At 40.2% G+C, this 23,303-nt stretch overlaps 1 protein-coding gene across 1 annotated transcript in view; it reads right to left on the bottom strand.

Annotated features, from left to right (window-relative positions):
* Positions 1-5,756: 5,756 nt before the first annotated feature.
* The window catches only part of Pgap1 (post-GPI attachment to proteins inositol deacylase 1), a 73,591-nt gene continuing 56,044 nt past the window's right edge, over positions 5,757-23,303 (bottom strand). Inside the window, exons 24-27 of the mRNA XM_055616581.1 lie at positions 22,937-22,987; positions 22,158-22,345; positions 15,077-15,181; positions 5,757-13,643 (exon numbers count right to left, since the gene is read on the bottom strand). Coding sequence (XP_055472556.1) covers positions 13,505-13,643; positions 15,077-15,181; positions 22,158-22,345; positions 22,937-22,987 — 483 coding nt within the window. The 3' untranslated portion in view covers positions 5,757-13,504. The remainder of the gene's footprint in view (positions 13,644-15,076; positions 15,182-22,157; positions 22,346-22,936; positions 22,988-23,303) is intronic.

Here is a 23,303-nt window from a genome sequence, read left to right as displayed (position 1 = left end):
CTCCAACTTCAGCCTCACAAGAATGCCCCAAAGGCACCCCATCCTTTTCATTTCTGCCTCCCTCAGCCAGAAGATGCCAATCCCTAGATGTCAATACCAGTAATGCAGGATGCAGAGGCAGCATCTCTGCCCCTTGGAGGCCTCCCTTCTCTGAAAAGGAGGGGGGAGTAGGAGGAGGAGGTGTTATGCCTAGTTCATGAGACCCCCCCCCAAAGGCCACCAGGAATTGACTCCATTGGAAAATACATGAGAGTTTATTAGATACAAGCTGGAGCCTAGTTTACAAGCTCCCTGTGGATCTCCTCACATTGTGCTCAGGGGAGAAGACCAGAGGAAACTGACATCAATGTTGCTTTTAAGCTATAATTGTTTCTGATCTAGAAAGCCAATTTTTGTTTTTAAGGTAATCAGATGCATATCATTCATCCCACATAAAATTCAAATGAATTAAAGACCTTAATTTGAGGCCTGAAATACCAAAACTGTTAGAGAAAAATAACTTCACAGAGAAAAATCATTTCAAGATAGTTACTGGTAGAACCTTTCTGAACAGATATCCTATAGCATGTGACCATAGATAGTCCCAAGGATTAGAAAGTTGGACTCCATGAAATTATTAACGTCTCTGCTTGGCAGAGAAACAGAATGGAGAGTATACAGAATGGAGAAAACAGGGAACTAATATCTGAAATACACAAAGAACTGAAAAAAATTAAACACAAAATACAAAACTGATCAGCAATAAATGGGCCAAGGAACTGAATGGAGTCCTCAAAATAAGAAATGCAAATGGCCGATCGATAATTTTAAAAGTGTTCAATATCCTTGGCCAGCAGGAAAAGGCAAATCAAAAACCATTTTATGATTCTATCTCATCCTAGTCAAAAGGGTTATCAAGAAACACACACACATCAAATGCTGGGAAAGATATCTAAAAAGGAGCCCTTACTCCTTACTGTTGGTGGGAGGGTAATATTCTACACACACACACACACACACACACACACACCATGTACAGGCAGGTAGAAATGATGGCTATGTTAATTGGCTTGTGTAATCATTTCACAGTGAATATATGTATCAACCATGTACAACCACATTTTTTTAAGTGCTGCTGATTGAAGCCTGGGCCTTTCAAGCATACTAGGCATACTATCCCTGAGGCAGATCGCCAGGCCTCCAAATTGTTTTTAAACCTCAATAAAACCTGAAATTATATCTCAAAAAGGACGGGGTGGGCGGCAATGAGAATGGCCCCTACAGGCTTGTCTGAATGTTAGGTCTGCAGTTAGTGAAACTGGGAAGTTAGAATGTGTGTGGCCTTGTTGGAAGTGTTATTCCCCGCAAGTGTGCTTAGAGGTTTCAAAAGCCCACAGCAGGCTCACTCTCTCTGCCTGCTGCCTGTGGATCAGGAGGTGAGGCTTTTGGCTGTTGAGCTAGCCTGTCTGCTTACACACCTCCAAAACGGTGTGTAAGCCCCCAAAGAAATGCTTTTTTTTTTTTTTTTTTTATAAATGGTGTCTTGGTCATGGTGTCTCTTCATAACAGAACAGTCACTAAGGCAGACTGGTATCTGGAGTAAGCTATTCCTGTGACAGGCCTGACTATGCTGTTTACTGGAAAAATACAGAAGACTTTGGGGCTTTGGGCTAGAAAAGCAGTTGAATGTTTTAAATGGGGCTTAATAAGCCACTCTAGCAGAAGCATGGAAGACAGTGGGGCTGAGAGCAATGGAAACTATGGAATGACATCCAGCTCAATAGGTTTCAGAGGGGAAGAATATTAGAGGCCATTCTTGTGAATATTACAGCAAAGAATGTGCCTAATCTGAAAAATCTGCCAGTAGTTAAACTGAAGAGTTTTAGACTGATAGATATCACTGACAAAGGTAATTTTTTTTTACATTTTTAAATCTTATTTATTTACAATTTATTCACTTTGTATCCCAGCTGTAGCTGCTTCCCTCAACCCTTCAAAATTCTGCTCTCCCCTCCCTCTTCTCCTCCCATGTCCCTCCCCCAGTCCACTGATTGGGGAGGTCCTCCTCCCCTTCCATCTTTTGACCCTATCCTATGAGGTCGACAGAGGAAATTTCAAGACAGCCTATCACTGACTATGTCATGAGGTCGTTAGTGTTCACTCTTACACAGATCTACAGTGAAAAGGTGTGAGTGGGTCAAAGAGAAACACAAAATGCACGGTTTGAGGATAAAAAGGAGCACCAGGAAGTGCAATGTTGGAGCCAAGTCTTGTGCTTCCAGATGATGAGAAGATTAAAGAAAAACCTGCTGCTAAATTGAATAAAATGGGCTGGTAACTTCAGGGCAAGACCCCACCCAGCTAAACTAGACAACAACGAAAGGTGATGCAAATGGGATTAGGCCAGGTTCCAGTCCCAGCAAGCAGCAGAATTCGGTAGCATCAGCCACATGGTCCTGGATTTACAGTCAAGAAGGATAAAGGGAAGGGATTATGAAGTATTCCCCCAGGGTTAAGGAAAGCCTCTGAGGCCAGGCCTCTGGGGAAGGAGGGCAATCTATGAAGAAAGCCTGAAGAGGCCATTGCGTGGAACTGTGAAGCCTGGATAGTGCTAGAGATGCCTGAGCTATGAGATTCCTGCCCAGGAGAGCTGCAGACAGGAAGTGAAACCTGTCTAAGACAGAGAAGTATGTTGCAGTAACGAAAGTGACATTGTAGTTTATACGGGATGGTCAAGTCATTCAAGGACAACATTACTAAATAGCTACTATAATTTGAATTAACGAAACCGTTGCAGATTGAACCACCTTCAAAACACCACCATTCAAGAAACCACAAGTTGAAAGCAATAGTGATATCCAAACAAACGATAGAAAATCCACATCTACTCCCTTTTCAGCTGTACTAGAATAAAAAAAATTACTTAGACATACCTGATTATATAATTTCTCACCATAAAAATACTTAAGATTTGAAAAATGAATTGGTATTACTACTGTCCTGATATTTTGAGCGTGTGCAGGTCTGTTTACACAGGGTGCAGACGAGCAGTGAATGAGCAGTGTCTTCAACTGTCCTCCACATTATTTTAGTTTATTGTGATTTTTTTCACTTATTATTTAATCACTTTCCAGCCTGCTCGAAGCCCCTTCCTTTCTCTCCTCCCAGTCCCACACTCAAACCTTTACCCCATCCCTCCTTGCTTGCTCCTCAGAGATGTACCAACCCACCCTGGCACAGTAAGTCTCAGCAGGACTAAGCACATCCTCTCCTGCTGAGGCCAGATGAGGCAGCCCAGCTCGGGGAAAGGGATCCAAAGGCAGGCAACAGTTCAGAGACAGCCCCAGCTCTAATTGTTAGGGGACCCACATGAACAAGCTGCACATCAGCTACATATGTACAGGGACCTAGGTCCAGTCCATGTATATGCTGTGGTTGGTGGTTCAGTCTCTATGAGACCCCATGGGCCCAGGTTAGTTGACACTATAGGTCTTCTTGTGGAGTCCTTGACCCCTCAGGCTCCCTCAATCCTTCATCCTACTCTTCCACAAGACTCCCTAAGCTCTGCCTATTGTCTGGCTGTGGGTTTCTCCATCTGTCAGCTGCTGGTGAAGCCTCTCAGAAGACAGTTACGCTAGCCTCCTGTCTGCAAGCACAGCAGGGTATCATTAATAGTTGATAGCCAGGGGTTGGCTCTCTCCCATGTGGTGGGTCTCAAGGTGGGCCAGTCATTAGTTGGCCATTTCCTCCGTCTCTGCTCCATCTTTATCCCAACACTTGTTGTAGGCAAGACAAGTTTTGGGTCAAAAATTATATGGGTGGGTTGGTTTTCCACCACCACTGAAGTCCCACTTGGCTACAGGAGGTGGCAACTGCAGGCTCTATATCCCCTGCTGCCAGGAGTCTCAGGTAGGTCACCCCCATAGACTCCCGGGAGCCTCCCCTGTCCCAAAGATGTCCTCACCACAGCAATTTTCTCTCTCCCAGCCCTCCTCTCTGCTCTCCCCACACCTTATGCTCACCCCACCACCCTCTATTTCCCTCCCCTTCTTCTCTTCCACCAGTTCCCTCCCTCCAACTTCAGGTATCTATTCTATCTGCCCTTCTGAGTGAGATTTAAACATCCTCCCTTGGGTCCTTCTTGTTACTTCTCTGTGGATTGTATCATGGTTATCCTGTCCTTTATGGCTAATATTCACTTAGAAGTGAGTACCTACTCTGTGTGTCTTTCTGGATCTGGGTTACCTCACTCAGCATATTTTCTAGTTCTATCATTTGACTCTAAGTTTCATGATTCCCTTGTTTTTAACAGCTGAGTAGTATTCCAGTGTGTAAATGTAGCAGTTTATCCACTCTTCAGTTGAGGGTCATCTAGGTTGTTCCAGTTGCTATTATAAATAAAGCTGCTATGAACATAGTTGTCCTTGGTATGATAGAGCATCTTTCTGGGTATATGTCCAGGAACGGTAGAGCTGGGTCTTGGTGTAGAACTATTCCCAATTTTTAAACAAGTTTATTTTGTCAGATGTACTGGTGCAGACTTTAATCGCAGCATTAACAAGGGAGAGGGAGGCAAATCTCTGTGACTCCTAGGACACCCTGGTCTACAAAGTGGGTTTCAAGTCAGTTAGGGCTGCATAGTAAGACCCTCTCTCTTACACACACACACAGCTATGTGTATAGATCTTGCCATTGTGTATGTATGTGGATAACTTGCTAGAAATGTTCTCTCCTTCTACCTCGTGGGCTCTGGCAGACTGAACTCTGGCTGCCAGGCCTGGTGGCTAGTTGCCTTTACTCACTGAGTCACTCCGCTGGCTCTCTACCTTATTTTTTGAGACAGGCCCTCTAACTGAACTTGGATTTGGCTACATTGGCTGGCCAGTGAGCTCCAGGAATCCTGATGCTGTCTCCTGCAGCCCAGCACTGGGATTTCAGGTAGCTTCTCTTGGGTGCTGGGGTGTGTGTGTCTGTCTGTCTAAACTCAGGTCTTCACATTTGCAAGGCAGGCATTTTACCAACTGCACGATCTCTTGATCCTCTGGCTCATTCTTAAAACCTGACATTTTTTGGTCTATGTAAATATACATGGTATTTGTATAGACAGACAATGAATAATCATATTTAGGGATCTGGATTAAAAATATGAGAAACATGGACCCCCAGAAATAGCCTATCTCATTTGACTTCTTCCATCCAATTCTGTGTTTGAATTTATGTAAAATTCACAAATTGTTTAGTGTCATTTGGCAACTTGTAATTCTAAAGGTCTGTCTTGTTGCTTCTAGATGTCCTAGGAAGTTGCTTTTACTAACACAACGTCTACCAAGCCTGAGAATCACTCTGGCTCATCTGTTAAGTAGAACCCCAGGCTTCTTCTCTCAAAAGCCAACTGATGAACCTATACATGTGCAGACAATGCCTGAATCTTTCTCATTCTTACTACCCGGAGAAACTGAAGACCTAGGTTCATAGCCAGTTAGCAAATGGGAAGAAGGAAAGTAGAGTCTCTGGAAGAAACATGTGCGATTCCTGAAAATAGACCGAACCATGAAGTGTCCATAGAGATGTACGTGGAAAATTATAAAATGCCAAGTTGTAAAACATCAGCTTCTTCCTGCGTTCAGGATTTCCCTGTGAGGTAGTGAGTCCTGTGCTTAGCAGGCGCCTTCTCACTAGAGGGCCAGACACAGCGAGAAGCCACATCTAAAGCTTTCTTTTCTGGGACGACACTGCAGACTATGAAAACCAGCAATCTTTGTACCAAACGTGCTTACTCACCAAATTTATTTTTGAACCTTCAGAACACAAGATTACGACAAACTAAAAACAAAGCACCAAAAATTGTCACACATTAATACCTGAGCGGAGACTGAAGGCAAACGTCCACCTAATAAACTACGCCATCATGTTGAAACACAGGTAGAGACATTTACAACACCCTACAATAGGTAGCACTTTCCCCCAGGTCACAGCCGGTTAAACGTAACAGTGTTAACTATACCATAGCAGAATGCACAGCCAGCCACACGGCCCCGCGTTCAGTATGCCGCACAGAGCGTTGAAGCATGCACGTTCAGCCGGTGGAGATGCGCTGTGGTCACTCGCGTTCACACAGCAGGACAGGCTCCCTGCTCCCGGTACCGTACGGATGAGAACGAGTCCATGGACAAGCGGATGATGACTTTAGAGTCTCCTCAGCAGCCGTGAGTGCTTTGTGCTTTATGTTAAATACTTGAAAGGTAAAAGCTGATGTCAGTTACTTCCTGGATTATACCTACACTCTTGGTGAGACAACTTCCTTGTTGCTCTGACCAGGCCTTAAAAAATGATGTATTGCCATTTCTATATATTGTTAAAGAGACTCTTATTTAAACAAAAAACTGCTTAACAGGGGTGGTGGTGGTGAGCTAGGAGGAAAGAAATACAGTTGGGTTTATGCCCAACAGTAACACGTAAGAATGAACAACAGAGTACATAGAAATGTGGGCATCTTTGGGCAAAGAACATGTTTATACTAGAAATTGAGTAATTTGGACTTTAATGGAAATTACACTCCTTATTTTGAATAAGCACATAAAAATGTAAGGCTTCATATTAAATTAAAAAAAGAGGAGGTAATTCTCCCTTGAAACCATAAAAAAATAATTAGCCAAGAAAAAGAACAAGTAAAGTGAAATAGTAATGCTTAAAGAACTACACTGATCTGAGTACAGTCAGGGGAAAATCATTACTGGGTTAATAATATTTATTTGAAAATATAAATGCAAGCCTCAATCTGCCACAGCACCGAACACAAGTCTTAGAAGGAACTCATATCTTCAATAAGATTATCAATAAAACAAAAATATATTTCAATGATTAATCTTTTCCATATCCAGCACGTTTATAAACAGAAGTGCCGTGATTACCCCTTAAAATATTTTCCCCCAGAAACTTTAGCCAAAACCTAATTTCCCACATATATTCAGACTAAAAATTCAAATAATAGAAATCTCTGAAAATTAAGGAGGGGGGGCACAAGAACAACAGCTGTGTAAGTACTAAAGAAGTATGAGCCAGTTTGAACTTAGAACTTTTATTTCAACAACGTAAAAGGACTTCAGATGAATTTGAGAAGGCCACCTGTTGTAAAGTTCACAATTACAAAACTGTAATTACAACGTTTTGTCATTTTAAGGCACAGTCTGTTTTATCCCAAATAAGTCGAAGGTCACAGTGATGATGTATATTCAGTTTTGGTTTGTTTTATCTTGGGCACATTGCTACATTTACAGTTAGCCCTAAGTTTAAGAAACCGCAGCTTCACTTCAAAACGATACACATCAGTTCCATTAAAAAAAAGTTAAGTATGCAACACAACTTCAACTTCCTAATTTATACTAAAAAAAAAAAAAAAAAAAAGATTTCTCACACAGGAGGGAGGAGGATATTTGCTCAAGCACTCCCACAAACACCTGTTTCTTGATGGCACACAGCAGAGAGTCCTGAAGCCAGCTCTCATTCCTATGACCCTACCCACAGTCCCCAACAGTTGGTCCCATAACTGTCACTCCATCAAGACCAAGTATTTCAAGATCTGGTTTGCTGCGCTGCCTCTTCACTTGTGAGGGTAATGTATGAAAAATGTACCAACCTAACTAACTGCACTGTGGGGCAGAGAAGCAGTAAAAACCGGTCAGAAAAACGGAAATGAGATGCTGAGATTTCCATGGTATGCCTCTAAGGAGGAGCTAGAGTTCATGCAAATCCATAGTGGCTCCTGCGCCTATTATATTTCTAGTCTTGTCTAACACCGTATCAGAGCCAGCGCTTTCATTAACAGCCGTATCCATGCTAACTGGTAGGAGATGTGCATGTTAAATGGTTTGCTTTGTTGGACGATATGAGATTCTACTGGATAAACACCAGGGACTGAACAGAAACACAGAAAACAACAACAACAACTCCACAGGGCAAACTTTCGGGTATATAAACCAGATACCCACACCAAAAACAGACTGTACAAAACAAGCCCGAAGCCAGATTACATGAAAATGATTACCTAATTAACTGCCAAAAGATTACTACTGAGTGAGTTAACCTTTCACCCAGCAATGTCAGGACACCAGACACAACCAAACACAGTTCTAAAGCTTTGAACACTTTTTTCAAAGAAAAATAGAGTATGGACTATGTTTTTTATTATATCCACATTTATTGTAAGTCCTAGATGAAAAATACTAAAAGATTACTTTTGTTTTAATCCCAATATACTAAGAAAAGTTCATTGGCACAAATATCCAGAGGTATTGTACAGTTTCATTTAGCTTTGGTGGCAAAGGATGTTTGCTAACCATGAGAATACTTACAGTTTCCAATATGCTAAAAAGAATTTAAATGTATACATATATTTTTTTTTCTAAAAAAGGGATGTAAAAAGTCCAATATGAAACAGAACAAATACACATGAAATACAAAATACACTGGCCATTAGGCTCTGAATAGTGTTACAGTGTCTATAAACTTTATCATAGCAACATCGCTACCTTACAAAGACTAAAAATCAAAACAACATTTAAAATAGCACACGAACTTTACAAAATGCCTCCCTGCAGACTTCCTAAACAGAGATGAGAATTCAGATACGCAAAATTTACAGTAACTAAGTAAACACCAACAGATAGAATTTCTCACTGAAGATCAAATGCACAGTATACACAATGATTCTGAGTCAAGATGACAGTTTCACATAAGGTCATCAGAAATTCGCAGGTTTCTTGGTATTTCAGATGGTTTTTTGGCAGCATAGCATGCCAACCTCTTAAAAAAAAAACTTGATTTTAAAATTATTATTCACAGACACTTGAATCAAGCTGTAACTTAGCGCCAACCCTGAAACACATTATCAACCTAGCTGCACTGTTACAGTTACAGAATTTAGAGTATTTCATAGTTCATGCCTAACTTGGTTAGTAACTTACTCTGTTTTCAAAACCAAGTTACTAACATAGCAAATTCTAATTTTGTTTTTTTCATAATGTTTTAAAAGTGAAGTTTATGGATTTATAGCACACATTTGGACAGCTGGTCTGACTCCCATTTCCCACAATCCTATACAAAGTTGGGAATGCGAAGAACCCAGAGCTTTCTTCTTTCTTCACACATCAGTAGGCCTTATGTTGAAAAAGCAGATAACCACAGAATTATAAATGCTTCTTGTTCAAAAAGATTGAAGTAAAATTCCAGCTCTCAGTCTTACAGTTTGTAGCATGGCTCCTACATTTACTTTATTTGGTAAGGAAGCTTTCTTTGAAGGAACAAATGTCATAAACACAGAAACTTTCATGGTTTCCCTTATTCCAGCAAGTATCACACTCCCCAAGTGGATGGTGACCCTTGATGAATTTCACAAAGTCTCCTGCTTCCTATGATACACAAATTCACACATCTTCCATACAAATAAAAGCGAGCAACAAAACCCTAGCTATCTAAAGCCTCAACACTTCTGGATTTCTCCCAAATGATTTTTTTGGAAAACACTCCCTATGTATTCAAATGCAGAATTTATTCTAAAATAAAAAAAAAAAAATTCAAGGCAATGCACTAATTCAGACCTGATGTCTAAGGAGGAACACAGGCCGCCTGATTTATCCCTGATTCTGGAATCAACAGACCTACTATACTTCCTGGTATTTGTGGATTCCCACTTCTTAAATTTTTTTATGTTTTCTTATGTATACATGTTTGTGTATGTACACCTGTGTTTGAGTACAAATGCAGGTGCAGGGAGAGGTGGGGGGGGACAAAGGTCAATGCTGGTACCTTCCTTACTCACTCTCCACCTAGTTTTCTGAGATGGGGTCTTTCTTGCCTATCTAACTAAGCTGGATGGCCAGCGAGCCCCAAAGACCCTGTCCCCACCACCCAGTGCTGGGGCTGCAGATACACAGCTTGGCCCGCTGTCTCACACGGCTTCTGGGACTCTACACTCAGGTCCTCATGGTTGCCCTGCAGGCAGGCACTTTACTATCTGAATCATCTCCCTAACCCTCACTCCCATAGTCCTCCTGCGGCTTTTGAGAAGCACTGAAAACTGAGTTCTTCTTCCCTTTATTTTACTTCATCAGAGACTGTCTCTGACAAGAACTCTGTGGCTGGCTCTTTGATCACCTCCCCCTGAGGGGGGAGCAGCCTTACCAGGCCACAGAGGAAGACAATGCAGTCACTCCTGATGAGACCTAATAGGCTAGGGTCAGATGGAAGGGGAGGAGGACCTCCCCTATCAGTGGACTTGGGGAGGGACGTGGGAGGAGATGAGGAAGGGAGCACGGAAGGGGATGAGGGAGGGGGCTAAGCTGGGATACAAAGTGAATAAACTATAATTAATAAAAAATAAATTAAAAAAGAGAGTACATAGAAAATGAAGACACTATGCTGCACGTGAAAAGTCCAAAGAGCTTAAAATATATATAGAAACTTGATGATAAATAAGACAATGAGTTTTGTACAAATTTGTGAACATTGTGAGAATGTTGACATGTGTGGCAGTGTAATCAACAGCAATATTCGGCAAGCCTACCTACTGCAGTTATTTTTCTTCAGTTTATAATCATATAGATAATATTAGAGTTCACTCAATAAAAGGTATCCCTTAATAGTTATGAAATTACATCACTAAAATATAAAAAGAATTAAAAGACTAATCAATACATGATTAATATACATACAAGACAGCCTCAAACATCAGTGTGAATTAACATAAACACTTTCTCTCACTGCTATTGAAGTTTTCATTATGGTAATAACCGAGAAAAGAGTTAATTTTACTTAATTTTGGCATGAAATTAATCTAGACAAGATGTGTATAAGTCAATAGTAGTACACACCAGTAACAGCAATTCCTATGTAATTATCAAGTCCAGGACTGGAGAGGTGGCTTAGTTAGGAGTGGTTGCTATTTTGGAGGATTTGTGTTTGGTTCCTACCATCCATGTACAGAAACTCACTACCCCCTGTAACTCCAGCTCCAGGGGAATCCACTGCCCCTTGCTGGCCACCATGAGCACCTGCACACACGTGTACACAGACATAAATAACAATGAATCTTTAAAGAAATTATCAGGTCACGATCATAATGGCAATAACTCTATGAGGGCATTTTGCTCGGTGTTCCCCACTATCTGATGTATACCCAGTATCTTCACCTGGGGGAATCCAGCTGCTGAATCAGCACATTTCCTCAAAACTCAATTTTTTAAAATAAAATCACAACAGTGGAACTCAAAAATTTGCTGTACTAATCTCTAACTTAACTAATATTTGTATAAACATGATAGATAAAAGCAAGTGATGTTGATATAAGATAATTTCTTTTTCTTAAGGGGGGGGGGCAATTTTCCTGATCAGATAGAGTCTATCTATTTTTTTGTGTCTAAATCTTGATGGCGATTCTGCCAAAGCATGCCCATCTGTGTTTATATGTGTGTGTGTGTATATCTGTGAATATGGGTGGCAAATGGGAACACCCAGATCACTATTATTTGAAATATTTTGCTGGCATAAATAAAACTATGGAGCTTGGGAATAAGTATTTTCAGGCAAAAAAAAAAAAAGTGTAAATTAGTGTGCTTTAAGATGTACTACTCCTGAATAAGAAACCCAATTTGCTGCATCTTATTCAAGAGCAGCACTGATTAAGCAGCGAGGAGACCTTACATCTCGTAAATAAATAATCATGACTGTCAAAAGGTCTAACACCAAATTCTGGAAAGTTCTGTCCAGGTATAGATTCTGGTCAAATAAAGTATTCCGTTAGCACGAAGCTGAGATGTGTCTGTAACATCACCAACAGCATGTGTACAGACGCTGTACAAGTCTAGCAAACTCTAAGCAGGGATGTCCCTGTTTAGATATATAAGCGGTGTGCCACAAGGAAACTGTATTATCTAATGGACTCACTCTCAGGTACCTGCATAAACACTATGGTAGAGTTTACTCTTTTTGACACTTTTCTGAAACGAGAGACTAAAATGTCTGCCATTTCTAGCATGATGGCTTTCTTCTAAACGTCCGAATACGTGAAAATATGAATACTTAACAAGCCAGCCACGACAGCAGCAGAATCACAGAAACTAACTAACCTCTGTGGTGACAACACAGCCCTTTGACTAATGCTGAGAAAGGAAAGCTCCAAGGAAGGACTCCCACAGGAACTGAGTCAAGCTACTAAAGCGGCTGAAGTGGGAGGGCCCCCTGGTGGGCAGCAGTTGCTGACAGGCTGTGACACCAGGTGCAACAGCAGGGAAGACAAGCCGACTACCATTCCTGGGGAGCGACTGTGAGTTCGTGACCCTGGAGGATGTCACAGGAGAGGCTCACAGGCCTGTACAGGGCACACATCTAAGTGAAAGGCTCCAGGAGGCAGGTCTGTCTCTGCTTGAGTTTGCTCTAACTGAAGGCGAAGAGCAATCGCATTCTTCAAACTCCTGACTGTCCTCTTTTTCTGTAGCTGAGAATGAACTACAGTTGGAAATGAGATAAAGTGCTACCCCCACTGGCAAAACAGGCCTGGGAGCCACCTCTGCAAATCAAGATCCCATGCTAACTGAGTGACGGATGCCTGCAATCTCTTCTGGCAGTGTTCACGCTTTCAGTACCAACTTTTGGAGTAACTTATGGTGATACTCTCCTCCCCAGGAGACAAAAAATCATGCAGACCCAGGGTTGTTTCAACATCTGGAATTTAGTCACTGTAATAATAGTTTATCATGCCTGGAGGCACTTTTGGCAGCCACTGGGGCAAGGATTTAAAACAGAGCAGACACTGTGCCAAAGCAGAATCTGCAAGACTATTCTTTTAATAATAGACCTTCCGATAGATCTCCTTCCTGCTTCTCATATTCACCAAGAACTCACAGTAAGATTCCTATTTGAAGGCTCAAGAAAATGTCATTGTTTTGAATTGAATTCCTATGGCTAAAAAAAGTCTCCCTTTAACTTGAGGCTCTTTCCCATAGTTGTACAGGACAGATCAAGCTCTGTCCCTGCTGGCTGCCAGAAATTGAGCACAGACGCCTTCTGGACTAATTTACTTCTGAGGAAACAGTTATGACTTTTAACAATCTTTTATGACTTATTTTGAATATGTAAATTATGTCAAATATAAAACTCACTTTTCAAAGGAAAGTCTGGTGGAACCAACAGGAGTTTCTCGTACACTACAAACATCTATAGGTCTCTAGAGGATTCCTGGGATGGCTGATGAAAGCTAGCTTGTATGTACAGGAGTCCTAAAGACAGAGGCCGCAACATCTCTTCCCTCATTTTTTCAGTTATGACGAGTACACAGACGCTACATTACAGAATGAAACCATGCTTCCACTATTTCCCTCAAGCGTTACAAAACTAATTTCCTATTTTCAATACTGTAAAAATAGACTTGTCTTCTCCAAAGGACCCCACTGTTCATCTTGGCGGAGCTGCGTGGTCACTGTACCACTGGTCCTAAAGGCATTAAATGTTTTCATCGCTCCTAAGTCCAGTTTTACATAAAATTGCATAACGCGTGGAATAAAAGAGGGATGATGACAAAACCTGGAACCCTGTACAAGTGGGAGGAGCCGAAAGCGATCACACCAATAGCCAGAGGAAGTGGAAACTGTGAGGCAGTCTTCAGCAATTTACTGTAAAGAGACAGAGAAATATGCAGCATTATACAACATTGTGAGCAAACGGAAATATGTTAATCTTTAATATAGCTTTGTAAAGTTAACATTATAAGTGATTTTTGCTAGTATTTAAGTTTTATTTATTTATTTTTTGTTTCCTGATCATCCTATTTTTGTTATTTGTGTTTTATTTTGTTTTGTTTGAGACAGGAACTCACTATGTAGCCTTGGCTGGCCTGAAACTTAAAGAGGCTGGCCTGCCTCTGCCTCCCCAGTGCTGGGATTAAAGTTGTGCACCACCATTCCCAGCTCTTCCTTTTGGTTTTTTGGGATAAGGTTTTGTGATATATGATATAATCCAAGGTGGCATTGAACTCGTGATCTGCTTTGTTTTCTGAATACTGGGATGACAGGAGTATGCTTCTAAAGTGATTTCAAATGATGTGATTTTTTTTTTTTCCAAGAGAGGGTTTCTCTGGGTAACCTTGTTTGTCCTCAACTCACTTTGTAGACCAGGCTGGCCTCAAACTACAGGCGATCCCTGGCTCTACCTCTGTGCTGGGATTACAGGATTGTACCACTGTGCCCTGCTTAAAAGTACTTAAAACAGCAAAATTACATTTTAAGAAGGAAGGAAAGAACAATACAAACAAACAACCGAGGAAGCATGGTTTCCCCAAGAAAAGGAACATAAGTGTAAACCCCTTTTATTTTACTCTCAAAATGAAGAAACTAAAGCTAAGAAGGTAAGTCTATGGAACAGAGAGCCATTAAATAAATGGCCAAGTGGAGATTTGCTCTTATTTACTTATATAATTTATTTGTTTGAGACATAAGCCAGTCTAGTCCAGGCTGGCCACAAACTACACAGCTGAAGACAACCCTGGCTATAGATTCACCTCCTTTTACCGCCTCGGTGCTCAGACCCCAGGCGGGCAGCAGCCCTCCTGCTTCCACATTACCATTTAAATCCCAGGTCCGGCTGGCACCAGAACAGCTGTAAGTGTCTCAGAATCAGCTGAAAAGGCTCCCAGGGCAAAGACTGGGTCACAAGAGACCAAGTGTTGTTATGGAGTATCTCACACCCAACACAGGCGGAAAGGCTGAGCCTTAACTCAGCTGATTGGAAAGGCCACTGTGTTAGCTACAGCTGCATCCACTTACATTACTCCTACGCTTCTGGGAAGCCAAATCTTAGGTATCATATCTTTTAAAAGTTAGGTTGTTAAAAGAAAAAAAATCCTCATTATTTCCTAATAAAACTCCCACAGTTAAGAAAACAAGCATAATATATTTGCATGAGAACTATATTTGCATATACAAGATAGTCATCTTGTGGCTTAACTTTTAGGAAGTCAAATTAAATACAGATTTTAAAGAGTAGATTTCAAGAGATAAAAGTGATAACATCCAGTAACAGATGGAAGAAATAACTTAAACCATTATACCTCGACTTTACTGAAACCGTGTGAGTATTTCCAAGAACCGCAATAGCTGGAATAAGAAGAAATGCCAGGGGTTTGCATGGGTCTGGATTAAGCTTAAAATAATACCTAGGATAAAAAGAAAACATATATCAAGAAAGCAGAACTGAGGGTTTTAAGTGATCAGAATCAAATTAATTTTCAAAAAGTCCCAGGAACAAGACAGTCACGAGATTCTAGACTGCTTACGTAGGCACTATTAACAATTCCTGCTCTAGACGGTCCTCGCTTCGGGGTTTTACACATGGTGCTATGTTCAGCGGCCCCAGGGGAAATAAACACACATGATGGAAAGCACTCAAAACTGACTACAAGGCTCACACAGCTCAGAAAAACAAATGACTTAAAATACATCAAGATGACCTTATGTCAAAACAGATAATATGGAGGCTCAAAAAAAGTAACTTCTCATTAGTTTTCAAAATTTACAATTTCATCATTTGCAGTTATTGACAGAATTCCGTAGCCTTTGAGAAGCTGGCTTTATCCTCAGTTCTAAGTTTAAACAAAATTCTGGATCTTGGCTAAATTATGAACAAAAGAAGGAAACCAGTATCTGTGACCTTTGATTTTGTTTCCTGAACTGATTTTGATTCTGCCAATTTTCAGCCTGGTGTGAGAGGGACCAGAAGTTTCCAGCACAGCGAGCCGGCAGCATAACCACAGGAGGGCAGCACTAGCCACAGGAGAAAGCCACAGTTCTTGTAAGCTTTGGCTGCAGTGGGGGATTTATTATGGCAGAGACTCCTAAAGCGTGCACACCAAGATGCTGCTTTGCTCCCTGCAAAGGGCTAAGCCAGGCAGCCTCTTATGGCAGAGCCTACTTCAAGACTGACACACAGAGGGGACCTAAAAACAAGGAACAACTGCAAGTCAGGAAGTGCAGGGATAAATACCAAGGGTCTGGGTTAGGTGTCACTACCAGGGATGGCCATGGGAAGAGTGGAAAGGTTCGACAAAAACACAGCAGCGAGGCCATGCCATGACATAGGCAGGAGCGATGTGCCCACTGCTAGCCACGCGGGTCCAGTCCTACTGCCTGTGCATTCCTGTGTTCTGAATTCCGAGCCTGCTGGGGATGGCTGCCTCTGGAGCTGCTCTCTGCCACATGAGGTTTGCTAGTGGGCGAATCAGACAGCTCTGAGCTCAGGTCCAGCAGACCTATCCAGTTTAGAAAGTAGGGTCCAGTTTGTCTTTCCTCTAACTGGGGAAGGACCTTGGGAGCGAGCAGGAACCTTACTGGGTTGGCCACCATTCTCAGCAGGCAAAGATGTATTTCTAAAGGGCATACAGCCTCGATGTGCACCACGTACCCTTGAGCCACCGGGTCCCCAGCTGCATACAGCTCCAACATATGGTGGTGACAATAAGGTACCACAACAGTCTCCAGATGCTGCCTGCTGGAGTATCCTACTTCACATGTGGCCCACGTCAGTGTCACAGGATAACACTTCTTTAATTCTTTGAGATTTTTAACTGTTTATTTTGTTGTACTTTTAGTTTTCTATTGTATTTTTGTGTCATTTTAACTACTTCTTAAATGTAATTTTATTCTTTTTATCTTTGTCTAATTATACTAGTATGTTCTATTTTGTATTTAGATATTTATGCTCTTCTTTTCCTAACATTCTCTTTATCTCACGTGTTTCTCCTCTCTCTCCTGCCCCTTCCACTATCTCATTTCTTTATCGCGATTTTTACCTTTGCTGACTTTTAACCTAATGGTTATTACATATACTTTTTGCCGTTTTCCCCCTGTGGTTGTTAGTGGTGTACACCACCTGTTTTGAATTGACTTCTTGATTTGCTTTGTCGTGATCTGAGTTCTTTTTAATGTTTTGTTGTGGTAGTACTGTAGCTTTGATAGTTCATTTTCTTCTGTCTGAGTGATACTGGGGGTTAATTCCTCAAGGTGAAGCACCAACCCCAATAGACAGGCAAGACACAACACAGAAACCTGAAACGGGCAACCTGAATCTTGCAGAAGTTCATAGCTGTAGTAGTTGAAGCAAAGATACTAGGACGCTTGAAATGGCAAAGAACTCACAAGCCTTGTTTTAAAAAAACAGTGGCTTCAAAGAAGGTTCAAAGAAGCAGATGAGCAGGGTGCAGTGGTATACCCCTGTAATCCCAGCACTCGGGAAGGCAGAGGCAGGCGGAGCTCTGTGAATTTGAAGTCAGCCTGGTCTACAAAGCAAATCCAGGACAGCCAAGGCTCCACAGAGAGGCCATGTCTTGAAAAAAACAAAAACAAAGAAAGAAAGAAATGAAAAGCTCAATAATTAATTTAAAAATTCAGTGGACAGTCAACTATAGACTATATCAGGTGGAAGAAAGAATATCAGGGTACTGAATACAAGGTATAAAATAATTTTAATCATACAAGAAAAAAGGAAAGCAGGTGAGGAAGGAAGAAAAAAAATGAAAATTATGAGCATGACACCCAAGACCCTGGGAGATCAAGGAGCCAAACGCTGTAGTGCATCTGAGGAAACAGACAGAAACTTAAAACGCAGAAAACACAGGCAATGAAATTTACACAGAAAATCCCCCATCTAGAAAAAGAAGTGGGCAATCAGCTAGAAGAGGCATTAGGAACCCTGTGTGGACATGACGAGCAGGGAGCTGCCCTACATTACACTACAGTTCAGAACAAAGGATACTGACAGCGGAAAGAAAGGCGGCGCCAAGCTGCACCTGAATGACAGACTGTCTCTCGGCAGGAAACCAAGAGCCAGGCAAGTGTGAGGTAGTATCCTTTTTGGTTGGTTTTTGATATAGAAATTTGCTACATAACCCAGATGGGGCTGGAGCTTGCTTTGTGCCTCAGGCTGACCTTGAATATCTGAATCCCACAATTTAGACTCTTAAGGTGTGTGCCAGTGCATATAGCTTGAACTGGTGTAAGCCCTGAAACAAAATAATTGCTAACTAAGATTACCTTTTCCAGTGTGCTAGTTAGTTTTTCTTAAACTGACACAAGCTAGAGTCACCTACAAAGAGGGAACCTCAGGTGAGGACTGACTCCACCAAACAGGCCCGTGGGCATATCTAGGGGTGCTTGTGTTCTTAATTAATGATTGATACAGAAGGGCACAGCCCACTGTGAGCAGTGCTCTCTGGGCAGGTGTTCCTGGGTTATATGAGATGGCAAGCTGAGCAAACCATGGGAAGCCAGCCAGTAATCCATGTTCATCTAGGAATTCTGCATCAGCTCCAGACTCCAGGCTCTTGCCCTTAACTCCTTCCTTTACTGAGAACTATAACCTGTAAGCCAAAAAAAAAAAAAAAAAAAAAAACAAAAAACAAAAAAAACCACATACACACACACACACAAAAAAAAAACCCTTTCTTCCTCAAGCTGGTTTTGGTCAGCGTTTCATCATAACAGAAGTCAAACCAGGACCCCCAGCAAAGTTCTCCTTTTACTTTTAAGCAGAACTAAATACCTTCATGATAAGAATTTGTGACAGTAATTCAGGAATATGAAAGGAGTAATGCAAAAGAAGGTACTTAAAGAAATACCACATACAAGAGAAGAAAAGATACACACAAAAATGAGAGTTACAGAAAGAACCTCAGTAGAAAATCAGTAACTACATGAGACTTAGGAATGAATCAAACGTTAATAACAGTTATAAGCAAGTCTCCAATATAAAGAAACTAGTGCACACTTTTCAATAATCACACTAAACACAAACAGTCTTAACTCTCCAATTAAGACATAAATTGGCTGAACTGTGTGCCCTCTGAAAGAAACTCATCTCGCTAACACGCCTGAACTGAACGTGCAAGGACAGAAAGTAAGGTTAGTGAAAGTAGCCACACTGGTAGCTGACAGAGCAGACATCATGCAAAAAGTAGTCTTGAGGTAAAGAAGGTAGCTAACACTGAGGAAGGAAACGGTCCATCAAGAACATGTAACAAGGGCTGGAGAGACGCTCAGCAGTAGGGTGTGGTTGACTCCCGCAGAGGACCAGAGTTGGTTTCAGCACCCGTCAGATGGGACATGGCCACCTATAACTCCAGCTCCAGAGGATCCAAAATGCATTTGCCCTCATGTGGATATGTGCACACACAGACACACATTCACACAGAAAGTTAAAAAGAAAATAAATACCCTCCAAAAGATATAAAAATCAAAAATATATATGCTGAATGTTGAAATCTATAAAACAAATGCTACTGGACAGAAAAGGAGAGATTGGTGTAGGTACAATAACAGTGGATGACATCTATACTTCCTCATCAAAAGCTTGATCATCCATACAGCCCTCCCTCAAATTTCAGATTTAACTACCTCAAATATCAAATGTACCTAAGAGACACTTATAGCATATCCTACTCAGTAGTTGTGAAATACACTTAGCAGCCTACAAATAGATTATATTTTAGAAGTTAAAAAAGTCTTGATTTTAAAATAATGTTTGTGTCTTACCAAATTATAACAAAATAAAATTATAAACAAATAATAAAAACTATAGAAATGATACAAGCACATGGAATTTAAATAATATACTTTTGAATAATCAGTGGGGGTTGATTTCTTTAATCGAGGGAAATTTAAAAATTTGTGGAGTCAAATGAAAATGAAAAAAAATCTCAAATAACCTAATGATGTGCTCAAAGGAACCGTAGATTCTCTGAAATGGTAAATAATATTGACAAACCCATAGCAAAACTAACAATAATAATAGGAGAGAAGACATAAAATAATAAAATTAAAACAAAAAAGAACAGGTATCAGCAAAATCTAGAGGACCAGTACAGAATATTTTGAAAACTTGTATAACAATAAAGTGAAAAAACCCTAGAAGAAATGAATAATTTCTTGACAGATATGACCTACATAAAATTGATCCAAGATGATATAAACAACTTAACAGATCTCTAACAAGCAGTGAGAATACATCAATGATGTCTACCAACAAAGAAAAGCTCAGGGACAGACAGATTCTATCAGATGATTAAAAACACATACATCAGTTCTCTTCAATATATTTCATAAAAATAGAACACTGCCAAAGAGTCGAGGAAACAGCTTGGTCTGAACCTCAAATAGGATAAGGATATAGCAAAAAGGAAACTATAGGCCCATCTCTCTGATGAAGCAGTACAAAGATCCTTGATGAAATACTTGCCAACTGATTTCAACAACACAGTCAAAAATATGTAATCAAGTTGCTTTCATTCCAGGAGTAAAAGGATGCAGATACACACAAATAAAACAACAGAATTTAGTGCATGAATGAAATCAGAAACAAAAATCCATGTGATCATCTCATTAGATGGAAAAACTTTGACAAAACTCAGTATCCATTCATAAAAAAGCTCTAAATAATCCAAGACCAGAAACAATGGTATGTAATGATATACACCTGTAATCTCAGCACTTGGGGAGGCAGAGACAGGCAGATGGCTGTGAGTAGATGGCCAGCCTCTACAAAGTGAGTCCAGGACAGCCAAGGCTACACAGAGAAAGCCTGTCTCAAAAAACTAAAACCAAACCAAAACAACCACAAAAAAACCCAACCAACCAGCCAAACAAACAAACAAAAAGAATCCAAGACTAGAAAGATAAGAGCTCAGCAAAGAGCAGAGCAGACATGAGCAACCTACAGCTACCTTTACACTGAATGGGAGACATGCCGCACCATTTCTCATAAAACTGCAGTGATAGCAAGGGTGTCATTCACCTACTCTGACTCAACATGATGCTTGAAGTTTTGGTTATACCAATAAAGGGAAAAAATGAAATAAAAGGGATATAAACAGAGAGGAAACAGTCAAATTATCCCTCTTAAGAGAAAATATGATCGTGTACCTAAAAGTCCCTGAAAATTCCATTAGGGACTTTTAGATCTCATAAACATTTCAGCAGAGTAACAAGACATAAAGATAAAAACATTTCAATATGCCAATAGTAAACATACTGAGAATGGTATCAGAAAAACAAAACCATGTGCTCACTGCCTTTAAAGAGTCAATAGAATACCCAGGGATAAACCTAACCAGGGAGGCTAGAGATCTCTATAATAAAACCTACAAATCATCGAAGAAGAATTTGAGGTAAATCCCATAGGGTTGAAAGACCTTCTACATTCATGGATCAGCAGAATGAATATTGTAAAAATGGTTGTATTGTATGCACAAAGCAACCTACGGATTCAAGTTGATTCTGTGAAAACTCCAATGGTTGCCAACTTTTTTGTATTTTCAGATCACTCTTCAGATACAAGCTTTCTTGTACTTTCAGATCCTTTTTTAAAAAATTTCACACCGTAGAGAAAATATGCCATATCCATTTTTTTTTTCTGAGTCTAGCGTATTTTAGTTAACACAATCACCTCCAATTCCATCTGTTTTCTTGGTAACAACATGTTCTTCTTTATGGCTGAATACTCCATTGTGTGTATACACTATATTTTCTTTATTCATTCATGTTAATGAACATCTAAGCTCATTCATAACTTAGCAATTATTGATATTGCTGTCCTGGCCATTTCAAGGTACCCATTGTACATAGTACTCTTTTTTTGCTCAGGATAGCTTCAGCTATTTGGAATCCATTGTGCTTCCAAATAAATTTAACACCGCTTCATTTAGCCTTCTTGATTAGGTTTATTCCTAGGCTTCATATTGACTTTTTTTTAGACTCTGTAAATGGTTTTTTTGGAAAGAGGAGAGTACCAATGGAAAAGAGAAGCTGGGACAAGAGACAGTTGACAACACAGTAAAAAGCATGTATGAAAATGTCACAGTAAACCCCAGTATTTTTTATGCCACACAAAATAAAAATAGTTTATATTATTATTTTTTTGTAAAAATATCATTTTCTTGGCTGATTTCTGGAGAATATTAAAATCTAAAAACCTGTATCATCTTGGCTAATGAGGGAATGGATACGTGCTGAAAACTAATTCTAGGCAACATATTGCTTCCTATTCTTAAGCAGTTTTCCTGGAGCATCAGGAATCCAGTCTGGCTCTATGAAGAGAATTTATTGTATGAACCACACGGATAACAGTTACACAAAGAAACGCACCTAAGGTTCTTCAACCAATAGATGAGAGATGGCATGCTGAGTAGCACGACCCACGTCAGCAAAGTCATCACAGTGCTGTGCATGCGCAGGCTGTCCTCAGCGTCACCCACGGAGAGGCGCAGGCTTTGTGCAGAGGAGTCTTTGTGGTGGTTGAACTTCTTTTCACTTCTTCTAGAGTGCTTAGGATGCTAGACAGCAACAAAGTAAGAATGTCAAGATAGAAATGACCCCAAACAAGTTCAAGATATCGCTTAGAATCAATCATACTAGCTAACTTAACTAAATCATCTTTTCACCACCACGCACAAATAAAATACTGAAATTACTTTGTTGAAAGTATTTTAAAATTGCTCTCATTGTGAGTCTTTTTATTATTTTATTTGAGATGGGGTCTTGCTCTGTTACCCTGGCTTGTCTCAAACTCTTGGTCTCCAGCCATCTCTTTGCTTTAGCTACTTGGGAGCTGGACCATGTTCAGCTACATTCTTTTGACCTCCTATTTTTATTGTTAGTAATAATTCAAAATAAAATTTAAAACATAGTTTTTAACAACAAGAAAAGTAATGAAGGTAACCGAGGAGCCAGTTAAATTGAGCACGATTCAAGTCTATTTTAATATTCTTTGATTTACCTAGGGTTACTTAAATTTATAATTACTTTTAAACAGTATAAATTCCTAACACACTCCAAACTTCAAAACATAACAACAACAACAAAACCAAATATATGTTTTTTCAAGTACTGTGGTATTAACTATGCAGTTAAAAACTAAAACTTACCACTGGCTGATTATTTTTAAAAGTTGTTACGATGGCTTGGAGATGAACAACCTAGGAGGAGGAAATTAATTTAATTTTACTTGTATTTGGAACAAAAACAATAGATTTTTTTAAAAAGTTAAAACTGAAAAGCATTATAACCTAAAAAAATTAAATAAATATATATTTGTCACTGAGTCATCATCCCAGCACCATATTTATATGTTTATATGTTTATATGGTGCTGGGATGATGACTCAGTGACAAAGAGCACTACCTACTCTTGCATAGGACCTGAGTTTGAGTCTAAGCTCCAAATGGCTCACAAGCCATTATCCAGGGGTCTCTGATGCCATCTTCTGGCCTCCATGGCCACTGCACACACACA

Source organism: Psammomys obesus, unplaced genomic scaffold (genome assembly GCF_907164565.1).
Source record: "Psammomys obesus unplaced genomic scaffold, mPsaObe1.curated_primary_1811, whole genome shotgun sequence".
Lineage (NCBI taxonomy): Eukaryota > Metazoa > Chordata > Mammalia > Rodentia > Muridae > Psammomys > Psammomys obesus.
This window is presented reverse-complemented; position numbering and strand designations above follow the sequence as displayed.